At 51.3% G+C, this 24,502-nt stretch overlaps 1 protein-coding gene across 1 annotated transcript; it reads right to left on the bottom strand.

Moving 5' to 3' along the window:
* Window positions 1-1,850: 1,850 nt before the first annotated feature.
* On the bottom strand, window positions 1,851-20,764 carry SLC17A9 (solute carrier family 17 member 9). The gene is made up of 13 exons (XM_074157507.1): window positions 20,649-20,764; window positions 11,873-12,070; window positions 9,772-9,911; window positions 8,983-9,082; window positions 8,092-8,222; window positions 7,172-7,268; window positions 6,179-6,275; window positions 3,989-4,076; window positions 3,682-3,716; window positions 2,988-3,103; window positions 2,457-2,512; window positions 2,129-2,158; window positions 1,851-2,014 (listed from the first exon to the last, which is right to left on the bottom strand). Exons 1-13 carry the CDS (start codon window positions 20,762-20,764, stop codon window positions 1,851-1,853), a joined length of 1,368 nt encoding a protein of 455 aa, XP_074013608.1.
* Between the last annotated feature and the right edge of the window lie 3,738 nt (window positions 20,765-24,502).

Raw genomic sequence — 24,502 nt, 5'->3', positions numbered from 1 at the left:
GTACCCCAGATACAGGGTTATACCTGTGGTAGCGACCAGCCTTTTAGGGGAAAAAAGCACAGAAGGAGAAAAAAACAACTTTCTTGTCTCTCTGGCCCCCAGTCAGGCCACACCAACCCTGTATTTTCTTGTGAAGACATCAGGCAGTTGCATCTTTATTTCTTAATACCCCTCCCCATAAGTAGCCCGGCTCAGCTTAGTGGCACCCATTAGCATCTCTGCAATTAAAAGGCTGTCAGTATTTTCACTATAAACCCAGCCATTCAGAAACTTAACATGGCTCCAACACACCTTCCAAGAAGAAATTTGGCCAAAACAAAAGGAGAAGCAGGGGATAATTAATTTTTTTTTTTTTTTCCTTAAGGACAATGAATCTGAACCTATCTCTTTCCTGCACCGTGAGGTCTCTTGAGAAATCTGGGACCAAGTCTCAGCTGAAGTTTTGCGGCAAGCACTAGAGAAATCAAAAAGATCTTTTCAGGCTGCAAGCAAGGGGTGGGAGGAAAAGCAACGAATTGCTTTAATATGAAATGTCACCTTTAAAATAGATCCTACAAAACCAGAAACTGTAGGCTGGTAAATCCTTCCCTTCTAGAAATACTGTGGGTTTTGGTGGGAGCACCACTCAAAATAAGCATGCAGAATCAGGCCTCAAGTACATAAAATATAGAATTTGGTACTTAAATTTAAAAATATTTATAAATAACTTAAGACATTCAGGCTCAGAGGCGTGTGCAGCCCAGTACTTCCCTCTGACACGGGGAACCACAGGGATCCACAGCCAGTGCTATGGTTCCCCAATGCAAAAATTTGCTTTAGGCTTAACATAGAAACCAAACCTGCCCCTTGCAGGCTCTTTGGAAAGTCTCCGGTGTCCCTTTGGGAGCATGTGGAGGACACGCCTGACCAAGCAGAAAGCATTTGGGAGTTCAGATCCGTAGCAAAGAACGGGACCTGTTCTTCCTATACATTCACAGCACGTGGGAAAACAGCTCCCGCGGACTCCTCGGTGGCACCTACCTAAGCCTGACCACGGGTGATGGCAGGTCTCCTCTGCTCTCACGTTGGAGGTGGTCTGCCTTGGCTCAGGGCTGGAGTAAAGCCACTGGGGAGAGGAGGGAGCCCTTGAGCTCTGCCCTTGACCAAGCAAAGATGGGCTCTACTGGCTTGAGCGTTCTGCTCTGCAGCCCCCGGCTCAGCTCCAGCGCCACGAAGGCAGTACTGATGCAACCTCACACTCCTGGGTCCGTGGTAGACATCCATCCAGAAGACTTCCTCTGAAGGGAAACCTTGAATTCATCTCACAACCCTTTCTCTTGGAGACCTGGCTTGTACTCGTCGAGCAGACTGCAGAATGAAGGCACGCGAGGGAGGGTTAAGATCAGAGGTACATTTGTTTGGATTATTCCTTCCATGAAGTTCAGAGGACACGTGTCGCCCGAGCGCCAGCTACCCTCCCTGCGGTCAGAGGACAGCAGAGCATGGAGGGACCTGCTCCCCTCTCCAGGGCAAACCACAGCTCCCTCCGGAGACAAGCCAGGTAAGCTGCTTTGGCCACATGGATATTTGTCCACTAGACATGGACTGGGGCAAACTGGTCACACGGGCCATATCCTCACTGGAGATGTTGAGCTGGACGGCTCTGCAGGCCATCAGCTATGCCCTGAGCAAAAAATGAACTCTAAATTTCTCTTCTCCCATGGGTTCCATACAGACCCATTATGTACTTGGTCTCAGTATACTTTTTCCTGTTAAACACCTAAAAAAAAAAAAAGTTCTTTGGCACTTGTGCGACAATGACACATAGACGTGACACTCTCCTGTTCCTTGGCTGCTTGCTGGACTCATCTCTAGAGGTCCATATATGCAGAGTCCGTGTCCACCCTCTGGGCCTCCCCGAACACGAGGAATGCACAGAGGCCAATGCTGTTAACAGCGGCCACCAGGTTGAACACAGAAATCCAGGAGCCGGTTGTCTCAATCAGGTAGCCAGCCAAGTACACGCAAATGACACCTGGGACATGAGAAAAGAGAAGGGAAAGAAATGCAAAGGCTCTGGGGCCGGATCCTGCCTCCCTGCGAGGAGAGGGCTCCCCAGGAAAGGATGAGCTGCAGGAGGGTACTTTACCTAGGAGGGCTCCGCCTGTATTCCCAACGCCTGTAAGGAAAAGAAAGGGATTGTATGGTAGAAACCCACATCCGTATGCACAGCCAAATGCCCTGCTGATGGCTGGAACAACCGACATCGTCCCCGTCCCCTCCCCGTGGGGCAGACAAGCATTTGGCAAGTTGGTGGGGTTGCCCACCCCCAGCAATGGCAGGAGTATGACAGAAGGAAGCTGAGGCTGCACATACGGAGCAGGAGCTACTCCTGCCCAAACCATAACGGCGGCTCCCGTGTCCCCTCCCGTACACCCTCCTTTCCGGCACAGCCGAAATCCCACCGGAGTCCTTACCGAACAGTAAGCCAGCGCACGAGGGGGCCAGGTCCTGTACGTTTACTGAAATGCCACTAGTGAGAAACAAAGACCGGGGGGGAAATGGGAGTTTTAATGGAGCACAATTGCTTTTTCATCATTTACCCAGAGTTTCGTTTGTCAAACAAAAGGAAGGGGTCTGGGACAATAAATGGCACCAGCAGGAGAGGGGAGGAAAGGGGCTGAGGGTGAAGCAGCACAGGAGAGTACCAGGAGGAAAAGGATTCAACTCAAAGCACTCAGAGGGGCCAAAAAGCAATTCCCCTCCTGCTTCATCTCCCTAACACCTGCTGGTCCAAGCCCTTCCCCAGGCTAGAGATTCGGTGGATCTTTTCCAACCCAGCGGGCACTAAAACTCCACCGACCTCGCAGGGACCAAGAGAGGATGCTCAGAGCGGCCAGTTCTCGCTCTGACAGTCACAACGGAGGCAGCCTCCTCTGAGATCCCGAAATGAGGAGTGTGGAATTAGAGCTACGGGCCACAGCTACCGTCGTTATCACCCTCGTTACCTGTGGTTAAAGGTCTGAAGCCCAACAGAGGCGGAGGCGAAGACGATGGCTTTGCAAAAACTGGATGTCTGGCCCAGGCACAAAGCAAAAATGCTTGAGACGCCGGAGCCAATGACCTGGAAGAAAGGGAAAATTAAATACCACAGCACATTTTCTGTAAGGAAGAAAGCAACTCATTTCACAGACAAACTGTTCCCTTTTACGGTGGCAGGAGCTCGTGTGCACCAGGTGCTTCTCAGGTCTTTTTTAGCCCCCACGTCCTGCCTTTCTGGGTCAGAGCGGGGACTGCCCTTCTGTCCAGAGGGCTGTGACGCTGGGGAGCAGCGAATGCTGTGCTCTCACCCAGCATTTCTATTTCTGTTCATCCTTGTATTGCTATTTCCTCAGTATCTAAGGGGTCGTTTGGAGTGAGAGCGTATGCTTGGCCTTTGCCTGTGAAAGAAAACCTCTTTGGAGCACTCACAAATCGCTGTGCTGAGCGTTACTCTTGGTCCACGCTCTGTTTCCTCGGTCGGGGTTATCCTCTGGATTTCATTTCCCATACGCACTGACCATCACTCTATCTCAAAGCTACAAACCCTATCCCCTTTCCACCTAAACCCACCTCCCCAGCTCCGTGCCGGGTCTAACCTGCCGTGCAAGCAGAGCTGGGCAGGCAGCTCAGGTGTCTCTCCTCTGGCTTCAGCTCTCTTACCTGCATGAACTTACGGATGGTGATGGTTTTGTACCCTGGAAAGGAAAGGAGAGTTGCAGTTAAGCACAGCTCACCAGGTCTCCTTGTTCAGACGGATGGATTTCATCTCCTGAAATCCTGATACTATGGCTGAGATCAAAGGGAGTCCCAAACCCTGGAGTATTCACCCCACTTTCACATCAGAACTTCACGTTATCTATTTGCTGGGTCTTTTTCTCCCTCCCAACAATCCCACCTCCTCCCACCCAGGTCCTCTTTCCACATCGCTTAAAATAAAGAGCCGAGGAAAAGCCCAAAGAGCTCTTACCCTGGTTGATTAAATGATCAGACAGAAATCCACTGAACAAGCTTGTCGGAATTGCAACCAGCCAGGGGACTACATTAAACACCCAGCCCTGAAAGGCAGCAAAAATCAAGAGAGGTTTGCTGTCAGAGCTGAGTTTGTCTGCAAATATTTTATTTGATAGTCTGTGATAATTGTAGAAAGGAAAAAAAAAAATAATGAAGCGATGGGGACTTCTCGTGGGATCTCTACCCCCTTCACCCAGCAAAGCTCTCGGCTACACCCAGCACCACCCCAAAGGTGACAGGAGCATTACGGGGCTGTTGTATTTATCGGTTTGTGGTCTTTCCTTCTGCCCCGGTGACCCTGCCTCTGAGGGAGAGGCAGAAAGCTCTGTCTGCTCCGGGAAAGAGGGATTAGACATGGCAAAGTTTACTGTTGGGCAAGGTGATGTGGCGGGGAGCCAGGGAGCCCCGGGAAGCCAGCTGTAGAGTCTACTCCGCCCCGTGGGTCAGCAGGAAAGCCGTCGGCAAAATTTCCAACATCAGCTTCAACCTCATTAGCAGCATTACTGTGAAGCTGAGGGAACAGAGCTGGATTTTCTAATGCCAGGATTAGGTAACATTACGGGCAGCAACATACTTTGGTCTATTTTCAATTAAGGGAGCTTGCTACAGTTGTAATCACAGATGATTACCAGTCATCTGGATTAGAGCTGCTCAGAGGCGTTTTGGTGCCCAGATCCCAGGAAGAGCTGAAATCAGTGTGGGTTGGGCTGGGTTTCATCTCAGCTGGTTGAACCTGCCCATCCATCCATCCATCCATCCATCCATCGTCCCTCGCATCTCTCCCTTTGCTCAGAGCTCATCGCCCCGTGGAGGCATCCCTCCATCCCCCCCCCCTTCCTCGCCTGGCTTCAGGATGCGCAGGAGGGTTGAATAATCTTGGTTTTGAATAATCCCATTTCAGCTACTCCTGGAAATCATACTGGGGTCCATCTGCATCTTTCAGTGCCTTTGAAACTTCGGGTCTTGGTCACTTTTGAAAACATTACCCCAGAGGGCTTGTGGAGTAACATCTCCAGTGTCTGTTAACACCAGGTGGGGTTGCTCAGCAAGTCAGTCCCGACACACCAACGCCACCCTTGCCGTGTCCCTACGGCCCGTCACCCCAAGAAGCAGGACCCAACCCCTCATCACCCCCATCCAGGTGGGCTGGAGGCAGCGGTGATGGCAGCAAACCTGCAGAAAGGGACTTTGGCCAGTAGGTGACATAGGTTTCCCACAGTAAGGATTATCCTCCATCCTTTAAAACCAAGCATCCTCAAGCTCCGTTTTATCAACATGTATGAAGCGATTATCAGATGCAGGAACATATATAGAGCATCTTACATAAGGGCACCATCATATAATGCTTAACAGATGGTAAATTACTGCTGCACAAGCACAATTACTCGAGGTGCACAGATCTCGTCACAACAATATGTTTGCCGGTTTAATACATGATTTAAATATAAATATCAAGCATGCCATAAAGCGCCTTAGACATGAAACACGAAAAGGCTTTTGTAAGCGGCTCTGGAAATGATAAAAACCTAACAGAGCCATCGTGGAAAAGATTGTCTGAGTTTCTGAGAATAAGGTCAAAATACCAGCTCCCAGCCCAGATGAGCGTTGCCCGGGTTTCTGAAAAATGGGAACAACATTTGTGCTGAGGAGAGGGAAGCTTTTATAGTATTTTTGAAGTACACATTATTAACGGTAATTATCATTTTCACAGGCAGGTCTGAGCTATACAATGTCAGCACAGTTAAAAACCCTGTGAAAACCCAGGTGGGAACGGGTTTGGGGTAATTTGCAAGAGCGTAATATTGTGAGCTCTGTGCCGTTTGAAAACCACCCTTCCCTGAGGAGAAAAACAGTCAAAAAACCAAATATAACCCTCTCTTCCCTGCCTGGAAGGTACCCCAGCTCTTCCCCAGCTCGCTTCAGCATCCTTGAATGAGCAACCAGAAACCTCTGTCTCCCTGGAGGGAGGATGCTCGTTGGCATCTCCAAATGCACGTGCAGGGGGGTAGCGGCTCCTGACCCCGCAGGAAGCCTCCCATCTCCTCCCTCGGCCATCGTCTTCCTCCCTAACGAACCCATTCCAGTCGGCACCCACCACCTCATCTGCCCAGAGACCCGCAGGGGCTGTGTCCCAGAGCCAACTCACCCTTGACTCGGGGAAAGTTTCCTTAAAGAAAGTTGGCAGCCAGGAAAGGAGAGTGAAAAACGTGCTGGCCGTAGAGAGCTGAGCGATGATGACAGCCCTGGAAATACACAGCGGGGAGGAAATAATCAGGAGTGACAGGTCACCCAGGGTGGGAAACAGGCACTCCAGCAACCCAATATTTCAGTTCCTGGTCTATAAATAAATCCCTCACGGCGCTGCAATTGCTTCTTGAGATTTTTCCATATTCGGCTACTCCTTCTGGCTGCCACTCGCAGCACCGCTCGCTCCTTCCCCGCCATCGGCCCCCAGGCTCAGGCGAGGTTCATTCCAGCAGCAACTGGGCGAGCGCATTTCCCACCAGTCCCTTCCAGCGCTGCAAGAGCTGTCCTGCTCCAAGAGGTGTTCTTTGGAGATTTCTAGGGATTTCTTATCAGCAGATGTTCCGTGGGTATTCAAGGCAGGAATGGGTTTGCTGCCCTGCAGCCCCATCGCCCTCCTCCCCGGCTCTAAACAGCACTTGGGAACACGCTTGGATGAGCTTCAGTACCAACCGCAGCATCCCAAAGCGAAAATGGCCATTAAAAAGATGTTTTGCCAGCAATGAGGACACAGCCTGTGCCACCCGGTGCCCCTGAGCAGCAGTTCTTAGGAGCCCATCACAAGCAGCATTTCTAACAAGAGCGGTGGAGAATCTCTCCCCGGAGGAGCACACGACCCACACAGGGGGCAGCCTGCGAAGGAGGAAGATTTGCCCATAATATTCAAACCTGACATTCCTCCGGACAGAATATAAACCACCTTTTGTCAAGCTTACCTTTTTAGTTCTTTATTTATACGGAAGGGATTAGAAAAACCCGTCATATCTCCCAAATATATAAATAAGTGGACAAAATGCACACAGGCAGAAGAAATAAGCAGAGAGAGGAGGAGAAGCCCTCGGGGGGAGGATGCTCCCCAGCCCGGCCGGCGCTCGAGGCCACCGCAGCTGCCTACCATATCGGCGCCTTCCTAAAGAGCTGCTTCCAGGGAACCTTGGTCTGCTTGGGTATCGAGAGGCCTCTCATCAAATAGTCTACGGGGATGATGAGTTCTGCAGGGAAGAAAACACACAAAGGAAAGCTGTGATCAGTAACTTTCTGTGCAGCTGGAGGGAGCCCTGGGAGACTGCTGTACAACTACCTTCAATCTCTTTCTAACTCGTTTTTTTGGCAATACCAGCATTGGATGCTCGTGAAAACACCTTCTTATGTTGACCAAAATTTCTCTGCTGCATCCACACACTCCTCCATGCAGCCACCTTCACCCATTTGTTATATCTCTTGTTATAATTAAACAGAAATCTTTTTGGGCAAGCAACAAGGTTTGGATTTTGTGCAGCACCAGGCACACACCAGGCTCCTGACGAGCTGGGCTCCTAAATGCCACGCTCACACTAATAATGCTGTAGCCAGGTGTAATGGTATGCCCATGTGTGGAATTACTCCGAGACAGTTATTTAGGAAGAGATATTCCGGATTAACCGGTTTTTAAAAGCTCTATGTGTAGATGCTCTTAGTTTGAAATAAGTATCTTGCCCTGCTTTAGCTTAATCCACTTTGAAGATCATGCTCTGTTTGGTGTTTTCACTGGTGCTTAAGAGACCCGAGGAGGCAGATCAGGCTCTCGACAAGAATATAATCCAGTGTGGGACTCGAAATCAGCAATGCAAGAGCTCAAAACCTTGTTTCTGGGTTTAGCATCTTGGGTGAGACATGGCGTGTATTGTAGAAAGACATCTGAACAAAGGATCTTTGTGTAAAGCCAGGCATGAGCTCAGAAAAACAGGGGATTTGCAGAAAATAGCCAGGAGGTACCACCGGGGTCCCGCATCCTCGGGAATGCTACAGCCCAGGGATGCAGGCGGCTGCACTCACCCTTCTCGCTCAGGAGGTACTTGCAGGTGCAGTAAACCCAGAGCAGAGTGAGCAAACCGGAGAAGTAGAAAACACTCTCCCAGCCGTACCAGTCCAGGAGGAGAGACCCTGCGCCGCCGATCACCAGTGTCCTGCAAGGGAAAAAACCACTCTGGATGGGCTAAGAGCATCTGGACCGCAGGCATCAATGGGAGATGCTTCCCGGGGTGGATGCTCCGGGTCACTAAATGCACTTAAAAGAGCCATCAGTCACTGCGTGTCACCCCGCGACTCTGCAACCTGCCCCATTCCCTGCGTGGCATCTCGGGATCCTCAGCTGGAGAGGAGAAACCACTACGGGACCTCATGCTCACCTGCCCCACACCGAAACATGCTCATGGGGAAAGAAAATGAGGCTGCTGGTGTGCAGAAAGTATCTCAGAGAACATATAAATCAGCAAAAGAAATGAGCGCACTGGAAAACTAAGTGATTAAACACAGTAATATTGCTATTTGGCTTTTAAGCAACCCTTCCATTTAGAAGGGAAATTCTCATGGAGACGAGCAGAGCCAGGGAAGTGATATTATCCCCATCCATCAGAGGGGACAGGTGACCACTCTCGGGCTGACTCTTGCTATTCCTACCGAATCAGGTTGTTTCCCATAGTAATTAAATGTTGCAAACACTCTTCAAAGTCTGGCTTGAAAAGAGAGAAAGAAAAAAATGCATAAATCCTTGACACACACGACAGCAAGTGCCTGAGGCTTCCTCAGCTGCAGCCGGGATCCTCAAGGACCCAGGAATCCGCATGTACTTTGGGCTGCGAGTTTTGCCTCCAACTATTTAATGGCGTTTCATCACATGCGATGTCCAGAGACTGTCACTCGCTGCTCAAAGCCTTTTGAACTTACCCAAACTGGGAGCCGGTCCCCACCGTGCTGTAGGTGAAGGCTCGCTCGCTCTCCCGGACCTTCTGGGACAGGAGGCTGGCCAGGGACGGGAAATACACCCCTGCGAGCAACGGGAGCAAGGCAGGGAGCAGTCAGGCTCCGGTGCCCTCGGGAGCAAATCAGAAGCAAATTTAAAAGATCCAGCAGGAGCTAAACACCGAGACAAAGCAACAAGACTTTTGGTGAAATGAAAACAGGGATGTAAAATAAAATAAGTGAATCCATCGCCGTGAAAGGTCGATTTGTGCCTTCTCCGTACTCCCCTGTTTCACCGCCACTGCTGCTGCTGTGAATCCATCAGTGCCACCCACTTACCCCGACGGTCCTCCAGTGCCGCGGCTCAGCGAGAGGGAAGGAAATCCGCTCAAAACTTTTCTAAAAATTTGGGAAAGGACCAATTTTCCCCAAGTGCTTTGAAGGAGTTTTAAAATGCGGAAACTCAAAGAGGAGCACTGATGATTTCAGAAGGCAGCAGCCCGTGTGTGGCAGAGAGATTTCGGGGGGGGGGGGGGGATGCTTTGCCAGTGACTTTATCTAGAAATGTCACTTTTTCTTTCTTTTTTCCCCCAGAAGTTCTGGCTGCGGAGGCAGTTTTGAGGCAGAGGATTGCTCGAACACGCAGGAGAGGGGTTGGAGCACTGCAAACCTCATGACTTGTATCCGAATTTGCCCCCATGAGCCCCCCTGGTGGGAAGCCCTGGGCAGAGAGACACACAGCACAGCCAGGTGTGCTCAGGACAGGGCTCTCACCTTGCAGCAGCCCCATGAGGAACCTGGAGGAGGTCATAAAAACCAGGTGGGCGGAGGTGACGTGAGTGAGCAGCGGGGTGATGACCGTGAGGAACCCCCAGGCTGATGCCGAGAGGAGGAGGACCTTCTCCCCCCCTATTCTGGAAGGCAGAAAACACGTTATCAAACACCAGCGGAGGGCAAAAGGGCAAAACCCCCCAGTCAAGCCTCATGTGCTTCCCAGTTTAGCCTGTTTTTAAGCGCAACCTTTGAGTCAAACCTGTTCTTCTCCTCTTGCAAATGTCTTTATCCCTCTGGGGGTGGGATCAGCAGGGACCTCCTCTCCTCCCACCGCCCCTGGAGCAGGCGGCCAGTGGCCGGCCACTGGCATTGCTCTCACCAGGCCACTGGCCACCAGCGCTGCCCATCCAACCAGATGCCCTGAGACACCACCCCACTGGTGAACCCCCGTCTTGGACAGAGGGGAAGCCCAAGCTGCTGTCACTGTTCTGCTCTTCTTAACCACTGACGGTGTTGTCTCTTCCATCTGCTCTTTTGCATCAGCTCTGTCTGTTAACACTGGGGTTTTTTGCAGGCATTTGCTTGCAAATTATTAAGGAACATAATTAAATAGCACAGAGCACTGCACGGATAACACGCTCCTTCCAGGCACGTGTTCCTCACAAAAGATTTCATAGGAAAGGCTTCCTCACGAAGAATAGGGTGGCTGGGGAAAGGAACTCGAGCAGGTGACTGCTCAGATCCTACAGCTAACTGGAGTAGCTGGTTTTTAATTGATATGATAAAATGGAGACACTTGGTTTTCCCAAACAGGATGGAAACGGCGGTGGGGGCTCGCTTGTGAAAAGACTGCATGGGAGCGAGTGCAGGGCGGAAGAACTGGAGGTGCTGGACTGAAAATGGAGATAGGTTATGCAGATCAAATAGAAAAAAAAAGCTGCATTCCTTGCAAAAAGGAAATATTTTCTTCTCGTGGTTAGCGATTGCAGCCATAAACTCTTCCAAATGGCTGTCCGGCACCACTGGGATTAAACTGTTAATGGACAAATCCCACTCCCAGTGAGCAGCAGCTCTGAGCTATGCACAGAGCACCAGCGTTTATCACTTTTCTAAAATAAAGTCTGCTTTACACCCACTGTGTCTTTCATCGGCTTAACATGTAAGCTTGTGGGTTTGCTTTTTTTATTCCAGTTACTGAACCAGTGCTCAAAACAGCCTCCATCAGAAATATTATGCTGGTATAAAAGTGCTCTTCACCGTTTCCAGGTGAAAAAACCCAATCCTATGTTGGTCTAAGTGTCCATTAACACGACTGTGGATCTTTCCTGGCTGCTGGTCTGCAGGAACCAGTGATGATTGTGGAGATACTCCCTGTGTCACCTGGGGATTTTGCCTGTGCAAAGTCACAGAATCACCGAATCTTCATGGTTGGAAGGGACCTTTGAGATCATCGAGTCCAACCATACACAAAAAAACACACCAAAAACCCAAGCCAACAATCTCGGGCACTAGAGCATGCCCTGAAGTGCCACATCTACACGTTTCTTAAATACCTCCAGGGACGGCGACTCCACCACCTCCCTGGGCAGGCTGTTCCAGGGCCTGACCACCCTCTCAGTAAAGTAATTCTTCCTAATATCTAATCTAAACCTCCCCTGCCCCAACTTCAGACCATTTCCTCTGGTCCTGTCATTATTCCCTTGGGAGAAGAGGCCAACACCCACCTCTCTACACCCTCCTTTCAGGTAGCTGTAGAGGGCAATGAGGTCTCCCCTCAGCCTCCTCTTCTCCAAACTAAACATGCCCAAGTCCTTTGGTACACGCTGCCCTGTGAGCATCACACTGATTTTAAGATCCAGAGATCTAATTGGACAGTCAAAACTACACGTGTCCTCTCTGAATCAGAGCTCCAGACTCTGAGTGAGGCTGATGCAGAGACCTCAGCTGCTTCCAGAGCAACCTGTGATGCCTCATAAAACTCCTCCCCACGGACATCCTTCATCCTTCCACCCCATCGCTGTCCCAGCCGCTGCTGAGACTTGAACTGAGAGGTCATTAAAAAAGCCCGAGCAGAGGAAAACACGAGAATAATTTCCAGTACTGATCACTGATGTGTCCTCCGAGAATCTGTGTCAGGCAGTAGCCCCAGAAGAAGCTGCTGAGCACTATGCCGGACTGCTTCTTGTCCCAGTCGAAGTGGGTGCTGAGGGCGACGGCGCAGACGGGCACGGTGACGCGGGCGCAGTACAGCAGGCAGGTCCCCAGCAGCAGCATCACCGTCCAGACGCGGGACTCGGGCCTGCAGGGATGGAGAGATGGGGAAAGGGCTGATGGAAGGGTCCGCCTGGCAGATCCACCCACAGCGAGGACTTACTGGTGTGACTGGTTTGCTTGCAAGGCGTGAGGAGCTTTCTCTTGCTAAAACAAAGGTCAGCGCAATCCCCCTGGGGCACGGTGGCTCTGACACAGAAGGTATCGCATCTGGTGGCTTTTATGAATGATGCTCATTTTCATCCCAAACACCATTTGACCCCAGCAGCAAAATCCTGTCTGCCCGTAGGCTGCAAGGTGGAACGAGCTGCGCTGACCGTGGGAGAGCTGGGGAAAAACCTGGTTTGTTTGCTTTTCTCCCCAAACAAAAGCTTTAGAAACTGTTCTTTAAAAGATAAGGATAACAAAGGAAAGGTCAGTGCACGAGGTTGTGAAAATTTGCATGAGACACACCGTCTGTGCAGCAAACATTTGTTGTTTGGCATTCCTACCCATTCCCCAAGGGAGGTGCGTGTGTTACCCTTCCTAAACAGGGGGGAGATGAGGAATTCTTTAGTGAGAGGCAAGACGTGATGGGGCTGAAGAGCCCAGAGAGAGGAGCAAGAGAATCCAGCCTGGCCTGGCAAGAAGGTTAAGATAATATTAGTAAAAAAATGTTAACAGAATGTATTTTTTGGTACGCGAGTGTGCCCAAGAAAAGTGCATCTGCAGAAGATACAGGCTGGAAATAAATTAGGAAGGTGGTTTTCTCTGCTCCAAGTCAGCATCGTGCTTCTGGAGCAGAAACCCACGCTTTGCTGCAAACCTCAGGCCCCGGGTGTCCATGAACCCCTCTGCCTTCCCCGCTAACGCCAGTCTGGGTCCCTCTTTGCCCGTGAACTACGGAGTTAAAAGCTTAGTGAGAACACCCACTATTTGTATTATTTGTATTTGGTTATTTTTTTCGTGCCCGGAGCACAAAGCACTGAGCAAACAGACTCTCTGCTCCAGCGCTGACCGGGGAATTCGCTGTACCGGGGCACTAACCTCTCTGCTTTCCACCCGACTAAACAGACCCACCTTCGGCGCGGGAAACAACCCGGGTCACTTTTTATATTGAAACGGGCATTCATTCCGCTGGACTGGAATGATGATAAATGTAGGTTAATCCCACACAGCACAAAACCATTTATAAACGTTGTCAAATGGCCCGTCACGGAGGGAGGCGAAGGAACAATGAAAAGTAACCCGCGCCGGGCAGCTGTGCCCGCTGGAGGTGAATTTACTGCCGCTTCCCCACGAGGCAGATAAGCAGCTCGGTGCCAACTCCTGGCGGGAGGAACTGGAAGTGTTTCAGGTGGTGCTTTGGAGGTTGGAGCGGCCGTTACCGTGCACACGTACAAAATAACACAGGAGCTAGACAACCTCACGTATCTTTGCTGGAGGAATAAGTAACCAAGGGTTGAGCTGCCTCGGCCGTTTGAACCGGCTGATAAACCTCTCTCAGTTGCTCCTGGTCTTACACCGCGTGGAAGATATGCAGCAATCATATCTTAATTTGCTGCAAAACCAAAGGTGATTTGTTTTCTAATCGTCTGCCCCAGCCGGGGCTCCACCGACCCCAGCTCCCTGCGGCAGAGCTCAGCGAAACCAGAGGCTCCCGGACGCCGCGTGTCCCCCTCCGACCAACCCAGAGGGACGATACGGGCGGGAGGTTTGGGGTATAAACCCCCCTTATAGGATGCAGAGAGCAGGTGGGGGGTAACCGGCGATGGGAAACATTACAGAGAGACGTCCAGGGGGTGTCTCAAGAGGATCGGGGACACGCAGGTGTAAGGACACGCAGACCGACCCGCGCCTGCCAAACCAGTGCTGCTGCACCCGCAGGAATGGGCTGCTGCCAGTCCGGGGCCGTAATCTCCCCCGTTATCTACAGCGGCACGGCGCTGATAAATTCGAGCTATTCAACCTCCAGCAACCGAGGTGACCAAGCGAAACGCAGCAGCCCGCGATGTGCGTAGGCTTTTCCTATTATTCTGTCTGTCGAGACAGTTTTCTAAATTGTGCTTTCCCCCCCCGCCCCCGAAGCAAAGGGAGACCTTTATGAGCTTTCTCACCGTCTGGAGCGGGGCTGAGCTCTGCCTCGTCTCCTGGAGTTATTCTGATGAGCGCAGCAGCATTTTAATGGGATATTAGGTCGACTGTTCTTCCCTGGCCCTAAGCCATACACAGCTGTGCAAGGTGTGAGATGGAGAGGAAAAGACCTGTGCGGCTTAAGTCGACTTTACTCTGCTCCTCTTTATAATATTGCCAAGGTCTGTTCCCTCCAGTGGGTGTTTGCAAGTAAGGAAAGCAAATCCCACGCATGGCAATGCCAGTGTCCGAGGAAGACGCAGGCAAGGGGACCATCACGGTTTGGTACCCGAAAAAGCAAAGAGGGGCTCTGGCGTCAGGGCAGAGGGGCAGGAGGGGATGCCGAGAGCTCCCAGCCTTCGGGCAGAGTTAGCCGAACCCCCGGCCCCCCTGACACGAGGGGATTTGGGGATAGCGGAGGGGCAGGCAGGCCAGTAGTGCTGGGTTAGCCAGGCAACAAGTCCCACCCGGCCGAGAGCAGGGCTCAAAGTGCCACGCGGGTTCCTGTGAGAGCAAGACACCATCCAAAGTGCAGCTCAGAGACCGCAGCGGGACGGGATTGCCAAGCAGAGACGTCCTCCCTCCTCCCCAGCTGATGTTTTGACAAAACTCCAGTGAATTATTTTCTCTTGACTTCCATTCTCTTTTCAAAAGCACTAAATAAGCCCCTGGGTGTATGACACACTCTTTGGTTGCTACTCCATTCCATTATATTCTTTTCCTATACGTTTAAACGCATCGGTAGAGACTTATGCTCAAAACAAGCGGGGAGTATAAAGACGGCTTCAGACTACCGCTGGCTCCGCAGGTAGCACATCCAGCTAGGAAAAGCCATTCAAATAATATGAGTGTTAAATGTAATCACTAGCTGCCCACACCCACCTGGCAGCACGGCAAGAATTATTTCTCTGCGAGGACAATGATGTGCTTGCATCAGAGGAAAGAGCTTTGTAAATGCATTTTCTCCTAATTATAGTTATCACAGAGGCTGCCGATGAGTCAATGTTCTGCTCAGAGCAAAACAACAACAGCAAAGGTTACAGGAGGAACCTCGACTAGCACAGAGGGGGAAAATTAAAACTCTCCTTCAAGAACTAAGGAATAATGACAAACCAAATAGTTTTTGTGGGTAACGCCAGCCGCCCGAGAAGCGGAGCTTTACCAGAGTTAACAAAATAAATCTAATGGCTTCGCTGCTGAGGGAGGTAGAGATAATCCGTGCTGGAGACAACCAAACTGAGTCAGAGTAAAGCACATCCAACCCTAAGGAAGTCAGAGCCGTTGGTGCCGTCGGTGCCACCGTGCCCGTCGCACCGGGGCCAGACCAAGCATCTCCCCACAACCCCATGCGGGTCCTGTCTGAGCCCCGGCTAAAGGGGGCAGAAACCTCCGGGAGAGGAGACAGCCACCTCCAGACCGTCGGCAGGTGAATCACCGGAGCTTGTTCTGGAGCCACCTAATTGACTTAATTGGGTGCCGCGTGACTTAATTGGTAGTGGCTCCGGGCTGTGCCCTCCTGACCGGTCGTGCCTTTCTGCTTACAAGAAACAGGCGCTGCAGGTGCATCCCCTTCTGCATGTCACCGAGACCCTCCTCACCCAGCCAGGCAGCTAGAAAACACTTCCTATTTCACAAACCTCCAACCACCACCCAGACAGACTATAATTAGCTCTCGAGCCCTAATGACTCTTCCTGGGTGGCTTTTTATACGGCACCAGCCCCCACGTTCAAGGAGCTCTGCCCGATGTCCCTTGGTTCTCCTCCTCCAAACGCAGCCCCGGGTGCTGGGACCTCACAGCTTTGCTTCCAAGCATCCAGTGATTGCCCTCGGACCCAGCTCCCACCGACAGCACGGGTGCCCCGCTTAGGGCACTGTCATTAAGAGTCATTTTTAAGGGTGCCTGAGAGCCCCAAAGGGGCAAAACCAAGCCGAGCTGTCCCTCGGTGGAAGGAGAGGCAGCAGCATAGGGTATCTTTATTTGCAGTGTGTTTTCCTGCTGGAGGAATTTCTCCGGTAGATGCCACAGAGCAAATATTTATTCAACTTTATTTCTCTTGCCTTGCCTTCCTCCTTTCCCCCAGTCTGCAGGTCTGTCTGTAGGTCCGTCTGTTTGCAGACACTGTAGGTCACTGTTCAGATGGACTCGCTGGAGTTTGGGCTGTCAATTAGATCGCAGTTTAGTGCCCCTTCAAGGCACGAGTCCAGACCGTCAGGTATTTTCAGGTGGCAAGAGGGCTGTGTTAGACAGCGAGACTACCAACAGTGTGTCCCGGCAACAGCTCTTGGCCAGAAGCCGTCTCCGAGGTTTTGTGGGTGTTTTCCATAACTGGAATTGGAAGTGGGAGAAGAAGTGGGAGCTGCAGCTCCTGAGCTGCGCTGTGGCCAAGGTGGGCGCAGGTAGCATCGCCGGGACATACCGCCCACCCCCGGGCATGGCTACCTCAGTCCCCCTCTCTAAAAAGAGACTAAAACCAGCTCTGTGGGAGATGCACAGAGGGGAGGTTGGCTGGAGTCACCTCCAGTGCCCCCAGCCCGCAGCGGACACCCACCGTCCCTGCAGGAACCCCAGGAGGAGCAGGATGGGGATGAGCCCCTGGGGTGGCACCGAGCCCCCAGCCAGGCTGGAGGGCCACCAGCTCCAAACCAAGGCACCCAGCAGCCCTGGTGGCATCTCCCAGGGGAACGTCCCCAGTGTGGGCAGCCAGTGCCTGCGGTCCCCCCTGCGCCTGTCACACCGCAGCCTGGGGACCTTCTCCTCCCCGGGACCCAGCCCCAGCTCCATGGCAGCATCCCACTTAAAAAAAAACCTCTTTTCCATCTTACCTGCCTCTGGCTTTCATTTACAGTGATCTCCTGCAAACCACGGCCTGAGGGACGTGGCGTAAACACAGCGGTCCTGCAGACACCCCCGTGCCAGCAGATAATACCCAGGTAGTTATTTTTAACCCGGTTTGACAGTCCTCTGGCTTCTCTTGCTCTTTGTTTTTTCTCAACGACAATTTCTCCTTCCCTTGAAAAATCGAACGTGCTTGTCACCAGAGAGGTTTGGGGGGTTTTTTTCCCCCCCCCCCTCCTCGAGCTGATTTCATCGTGCTGCCGACCGACTCCAAGTTAATGATTTGTCGCTGTCAAAAGTAGCTTTGGGGTTTAGAGAAGGGCGGGTTTTTTTCCGATCCACCAGCAAACAGCCGACGGGAGCAGCACAGAGGACACAAGGCTTTTTTTTTTTTGCTGGGAAAGCTGCTGGTTTCCTGTCAGCCTCCCGTGCACAAACCCCTTCCGCAGAGCCGCAGATGGCAACAAAGTGGTGTTCAGCAAGCGCGGCTCTGGGCTTATTCCCTTTCTTCATTTCTTGCTTTCGGCAAAAGCAAAGATGAAATTAGATTTCGGCAGCTCGTACGAGCTGGAAATAGTTGTTAAGCCCAGGTGGGGGCGGTGGGAAAACATGATAATAAAGCACAGGCGTGCTCTGCACGCTGATCTCGGGGGATCAGCCAGGAACGAGACACGTGCCTTGCTTACCTTTCCCACGTGAAAAAAGTTCTTAGGAAGGTCAGGATTAAAACCAGGGTGAGGAACTCGTACAATGAAAAAACCCAACCACCAAAAAAAAAAAACCCCAAAACGCAACTAAAGCTGCACCGTGATGTTGACAAAAGACGAGGGCACGGAGCTCAGAAAAACAACGTGACCGTTGGCTCCGGGCAAAGAGTGCAGTCAGGCGACTGGAGACCAGCTTGTGGCCGGTGGTACAACCCCTTCTATCTCCAGAGCCTGAAGAAACTGCTGTAATAACCTCCAGGTCTTCAGGTGTAGCCAGAGGCTGGGAGATGGTTTCGGGAGTCGTTTGCTTCCCAGGACATGCTGACTTTTCCCTGTTGTATTTCTCTCCTGGAGGCACCGTCCAAAATGTGGTCCTCACATCTACTGCTGGACCTGCCCGTGGCTTTGTGAACAACCTCTAGCAGCAGATTTCTCTTCTCAGCGCTTCGGTCTTCCCCCAGTTAAACCAGAGGCGCTAACGCCCATCTACTGCCCGAGGGATCCTGCTTTGGGCCCGGTAAGATCTCCATAAAAAAGCTCTACCTAAATGTCCAGACGAGTTACATAAAAGCAAGGGCTTTCTCAAGCCCCCAACAGAAATCCCCGAGCGTTGTTCTTGGAAGAGCAAGAGGAGATGTGTGCGAATGGAGCCGCTGGAAACCTGCAGAAAAGCGTGGGAAGGGCAGCCGGAGAGGTAGGATAAAACACAAGGCAAGAACAAGGGAAGAGGAAGGAAAAGGCGGCTGAAAAAAAGGGAGGACAAAAGAAGAAGCAGCATAAACAAAGATGGAAAAATAAACCTGTCGAGATAACTGTTTATCTTTCCTTGCGCTGACGGTGCAGACAGATCTTGGAAGGCTGCCTGGCATGGCTTTTGTTGGAGAATGAAAGGAGAACCCATGTCACTTCCCCCACTTGATAAAACCTTGCCTCCGTGGCAATAACTCATCACTTGGAAATGGTGAGAGCTATTTATTTGCATACGCTGTTCGAAAACTGTCCACCAAACTGATCTGAAGCCATCCCGTGAGGCTTTTTATACAACCGGACCAACCTGCTGGGGCGACCTATGGATCGCTCCGCTTTTCTGCTCCCCCCTTCCCGTTCCCACCCTCCACCCCCCGGTTTACTTCAGACCACAAAGACTCCATAAACCCTCCCCAAACAAGGGTTGTGACCACATGTGTGCGTCTGCGCCGGGCAACGGGGAGGTGATCTCTGCTCCTGGAATTACTGCAAAACAGATCACGATCTGGCTGGAGTTATGGTTATCCCGCTGCTCCTCCCCGTTAACTGGATTCTTTCAATTACCAGCAGCACTTAAAATGGTCAGAATCGCTTCAAAACATATCCGTCTCGATAAATAAATCGTCGCTTTGGAAAGTGTTATCGTCGGTTTGCATTTTTCTAAGAGATTTGGGAAACTGGAGGGTTCATTCTGGCCAAATGTATTTAATTTTTTCTAGAGGAAAAACATAAATGGCAACTTTTTTTCATGAAAATTTGGCACTAGGTTCTGCCTCTCCCACCACTCCCATTTTCACAAAGACTTAGGGAAAAGATAGAAAGGGGGAGACAGAGAGAGGGAGTTTTGCCAAGTGCTTTTGGGGGAGAGAATCTTCAAATATTAAGCAACCCCAGTGGCAAAGATCTTGCTTTTGAGACCTACCCCCTTATCCTGAGATCAGTCGGGGTTCAATTAGACTTCCAGGTCTCAGACTGCAGGAGAAATCTCCTCGGGATGGCAGTTAACATCAGCTATCGGCCTGCTGCCGCTGCAGGAACTGATTGATGACAAACCCCAACTTATCCAGCGGCTAATTGCTGCCGGACGGGGCAATTCCTCCCCTTGGCCACACGTTCCTGCACATTGACATCGATGTCACCTCTCCCCGTGGCTGCTCCTCCACTCTCCCGCCAGGGCGAGCTGGCCACGGGGTGACACTGGCCCCGAAGGCAAAGGGGAGCCGGAGGGACAGGCCACCGCGGTGGCAGCCAGGGGTTAGTTCCTCTTTGTGACAGCATTAAACCAAAGCAAATTTCAAAAGCACGGTGGCAAACACGGTGGAGTCCAGGGGCTCCCAGTTTGAAAAAGCCTCCGACCATCACTTCCAGCTGCCACATGGCACTCGCGAATCACCATCTCCCCCCGCCTCGGCTGGGAGAAGCGGCGGATCCCAAGGCCGAGGTGCTGGGTGACTTTCCCGGGGTGGCAGAGAGATGCAGCGCTGCCCAAGGTGGCCCAGCTGGCCCCTTGGCTCGTAGCCTCTGCTCCAAACACAAGACCGCCCTGGGTTTGCTTATGCCCCCACTGTTAAAAGTAGACAGCCTGGGCTCAATAGCGCTTTTAAAGGCTTAATAGTGTTTTTAACTACCTTAATTACTTCACTTGAAGAACGGTTTGTGCTGTCGTTGCTGCCCAGCTCCTATTCCAGACTTTATCTTAATTAATTTCTATCACCAGTACAAACATTCCTGCTGGAACACGTCGATAACAACCTCAGAGTGGTTTCAACGCCGTGTTTAAATAACTGCCTACAGGCCAGAAATGAGCCAAATAACCTTTTTTTCCCCACTGCGTCTCACGGTAACTCCGTATCTCCCCCCTTTAACCGTCTCTGTCGGAGCGAATCAGCGGGGGCTGCCCGGGGCGGTGGGACCCTGTCCCCGGCACCGTCCTCCCGCACCCCCCGGCGGGCAGCACCGGCACCGGGGAGCGGAGGGGCCGGGACCGGCGACATCCCGACCGCTGTCCCCACGGGAGCGCCGAGCGACACCGCCTCTCCGGGGAAGGGTCCGGGTTGCCCGACCCCCTCCATCCCCAAGCGGCATCTTTTCCAGGGGCGGCATCGGGAGGCGGCGGCGGAGGGTCCCGGGGGATGCGGCGGGATCCCCGGGAGAGCTCTAGGAAGCAGGGAAGCGGCTTTCCCAGGAGGGTGTCCAGCCTTACCTGGACCAGTACGGGTCCCCGCCGCCATCCCTCCTCATGCCGTCGTGTTGCGCGGCCCGGGGGCCGTGCTCGGCGCTGCACAGCGGGACATTCCTGCCGCCGCCACCCGCGGCCATGCGGGCAGCGCCTTCCGCCTCCGCCGGCTTCACATCGCGGCGACGGCGGCGGCCGGTTCCCTCCTTCCCTCCCTCCCCCCGCCGGGCCGCGGCCACGTGTCAGCGCCTCCCGCCGCCCCGTTCCGGGAAGTCCCGGGGGCGGGCGGGCTCCCCCTCCCCGCCCCCGGTACCCGACCCCGGGCAGACTCGAACCCGCGATCCCGGAGGGCGCCCGGCTCAGGCGGGGAGGGGGCGTTTTCTCCATCCATCACCCACAAGTGTGGGATTTTCCCCCCCTCTTTTTCCATTTTTTTCCTCTTCCTCCGGTAAATATTGAAAAATATTTAAAATACTCTGTGATTTAAAATATTCTCTAATTTACCGCCCCACCTGAGCGGGGTTACAGAGACCCCTGAACAGGGGCTCTCCTCTCACCCTGATACCTGGAAAGCGCCCCGTTAAGTCCTCTGTTGAGGCCCCTTCCTCCAAGCTTTCATGGGTTTGACAGGAGGAAAGTCTCTGTTTTTTAAGGATTAGCACTGAATATGATATTCCCATCCGAAAGAACTGAATGCAAAAATAAACAGGAATCAGTATTTAAACAGAAATCGGGCTGTAACAATCCTGATTCAACTCCGTTGGACAGAGCCGTTGCCTTGCTGTAAGATCTGAGATAATCAGACTCCTTTATGGAAATAGATAATTAAAACGATGGTTATCTCAGTCCAACACCAGAGGACTCGTGACTCACTTCAGGAACCTGAAGGAGCAGGCGGAGGAGCTTTGTGGAACTGTTTTTTGGGTGATTCTGCCACCGAGAGCAGCTTGGATGGAGACAGGGCAAAGCTTCAGGTGAGGGAAGGATGGAGAAGCTCCAGCACAGCCTGGCCAAGGTCCTACACGGCCTTTGGGAAAGGCACCGGAGCTGCTGGGCTGCACCAAAAACTACGGGATGCAGGGCAGGCATCTCCCCTCTGCTCCTCCAGTAGCCTGTAAATGCTCGTTAAATTAAGCCTGTAGAGGACCAATATTTAGCAAACTCACCCCATTCGTCTCCAAACACCAATACTCTGCAGGTCCCCGAAGAGGCATCAGCTACTTAAATCAATGGTAACAGTATTATCGAGCTAAACCTTACTCAGCGAAGTAGCAAAAGGTTCCTCGCACACCATAGAGACACCTCCAGAAGAAGGTGGTCACCAGGGCTGATAAGAGTTGAAAAAAAAAATTAAAAAATAAATAAAATCATTAAATCACACCTTGTTCTTTGCTTCAGGATTTTTTCCTCAGAGGAGAGATCTCCCCCCCCGAAGGCCCGTGGCAGAGTCACACACCTCACCCGGAGCCGCTACCACCACAAAACAAATACAAGCAGCTTTGGCACAAGTGGAAAGCGAAGGGGGACAATGTGTGGTGACCACAGGCCCAGCCTTCATCCAGTTGTAGCTTTTCCTCCCTCTATTTGGGCAGAAAACTGGAAATTATCAAGGAAGCATTTTTACTGGCTCTGCTGCTGTGCCCGTTTCCAGAAGAGGGAGCCAAGTCATGGTAAAACGCAGCCAAAAATCAAAATCATCGTTCGATTTGCATTTTTTTTTAAAACAGTGTATATTTTTGGAGTTAACTTGAGGCAGGAGGGGAGATGAGTCCTGATGTCACTGAAGCGAAATGCATGTGAAAAGCTCAGAGAGGTCTTGGGCTCGCTACGGTAATTGGAGGTACAGAGTAATTAACTCATACTCCTGTATGATTTAATGCAAGCCTCAGCGCCGCGGGATGCAAGCGCCTCCACCAGCCACTGCAACATTGGCTATCAACTTACTGAAATTATGATTCCATTTACAAATTAAGCCCGTCGCACAAAGTCTTCTTTATTTGTTGTACTCCTCCAGGTCCTCTCCTTGCACCGCTCAACATCACCTCCTCCGTGAATAGCTGCTTTGACCGACGCACGTCTCACGCAAGAAGCTTCACTGTCAAAAATAGCTGCAGTTAAAAAAGGGACGGAGCGTAACATCCATCGCATGCACATAAATAAGTTTAAAAAGTAAAAAAAACACAGACATCACTCCTTTTACTGTCACACAATTTTCTGGAAGCAAAACCTCCCACCGAGCTGATTAAATGGTAAAGGGAATGGGTTCAGAACACAGGTGCCAACTAAAAAAAAATAATCTGATGCAAGAACACCGATTTCCTCTCTTTTTTTTTTTTCCTGTGTTCAGCTTAACCTGTCAAAAGATTAAACCAAAGATTATCAGGTTAATATTTGAGCTGACATTTACTATCACTCAAGTTTATGCAGACAACGGTTGTGTTATGTGAAGGTTTATGGAGTTAAGCACAGACCCAAGACCAGATCCTGAAGGGGTGTGAGAGGAGAAATGGGGGCACACATTCCGTAAAGGACAATTATTGTCTCCGAAAGGACAGTCCAACCCCATCTTGGAAGGTCCCTGCTGACCAAGAGCAGCCTCAACACAACTTGTCCACAGTCTGAAGAAAACGCATGTGGTTTCTAGTGCTAAATAATGCAACTTTGACAACCTGCTGCAGACAGCAAAACCCTGAAAAAATAAGAAAACGATCAGAGAAGATGATGAATTGATACTGCTTGGAAGCGAACGGCAGCTCCCGAGCAGGAATTGCTGCAGGGATGTGTGAGGCAGCAGAATATTGTTGGAATCCCCGTCTCACATGAGGAACAGGACGGAGAACGCAGGGGGCTTTCTGGTTCGGAGGTGCCTGATGGTGTCGGCGTGCAGCCCAGCAGCACTTTGTAATTACATGAAGGCAGGAAGGGAGAGGAAAGGAATAAAAATAATTTCTAGCACCTAAAGGTGCCCATTGAGAAATACAAATCCTTTTGAGGGTGCTATTCATAAGCTTTGTGTTTAGTCTGGGTGCAGCTGAGAGCATCAAGCAAACCAGTTGAGGAGCAGGGCTGAGACCATCAACCCTCCTCATCCCTTTTTTCCTCAAGAAAATTACCGCACAAACAAACAGTGACCGGTGACATCGCTGCCGGACAGAAGAGACACCTACAGTGCGGGCCAGAACCCATCTCACCTTGCCATAGCCGAAAGGCAGATTTAGGGCAAAATATGGCTCCATATCCTTTCAAATCCTTGGAGGTATCTCAAGGCTCTTTGACAGGGGGAGGCCCCGTTACCCGTGAAGATGAGACAGAGAGGGATCACGCTCCAACTCAATTTAGTAAGCTTTGTAACGGACTCGGACAAAAAGTGGTTTGAAATAAGTCAAGCAACACTCATCTACTAGTCAAGGATTTTTTTTTAAGTAATGCTTTTAAGCTTATACTCAGGTGTACAAAGCATGAATTTTACAAATGAAAAACAGTAAAATCATCCTAGAACAATGTAATGGCTTCCCCTACACGTACAAGGAGCAGGAAGGAGACAGAATTCTTTCCAGGTAATTCCACACATCTCAAATGCTACATAAGTGCTCTCCACGTTCATTTCAATTTTTCTTTTCATGTGGGTGGAAGGAGCTGAAAGCGTTTCAATGAAATCATCTTAAAGAGCGAGAGGTACTTCACCTGCTTTCAAGCCATATGTGTTTGCCTCTTCAAAACTCTGGAGAGGAAATGCTTTACTTTAAAATTCGGCTGTTGGTTTCTGCGCAGCAGCCTCTGTTTTTCCAGCTCTATAAAATTAAACAGTTCAGTGAGTGTTTCTCAGAAAGTACCACCAGTTACTTCATCTTCACGGAAACCCGTTGTCCCCCACCCTTCAG

Source organism: Numenius arquata, chromosome 12 (genome assembly GCF_964106895.1).
Source record: "Numenius arquata chromosome 12, bNumArq3.hap1.1, whole genome shotgun sequence".
NCBI classification, from domain to species: Eukaryota; Metazoa; Chordata; class Aves; order Charadriiformes; family Scolopacidae; genus Numenius; species Numenius arquata.
The sequence above is the reverse complement of the archived record's forward strand: the minus strand, read 5'-3'. Positions and strand labels throughout refer to the sequence as shown.

Coding starts and splice junctions, on each gene's coding strand:
- SLC17A9 (XM_074157507.1), bottom strand. CDS start 20,764: ATGGCCGCGGGTGGCGGCGGCAGGAATGTCCCGCTGTGCAGCGCCGAG. Junction 4,077..6,178: donor AAACTTTCCCCGAGTCAAGG/GTGAGTTGGCTC, acceptor GCTGCCTTTCAG/GGCTGGGTGTTTAATGTAGT. Junction 3,717..3,988: donor TGATCATTTAATCAACCAGG/GTAAGAGCTCTT, acceptor TTTCCTTTCCAG/GGTACAAAACCATCACCATC.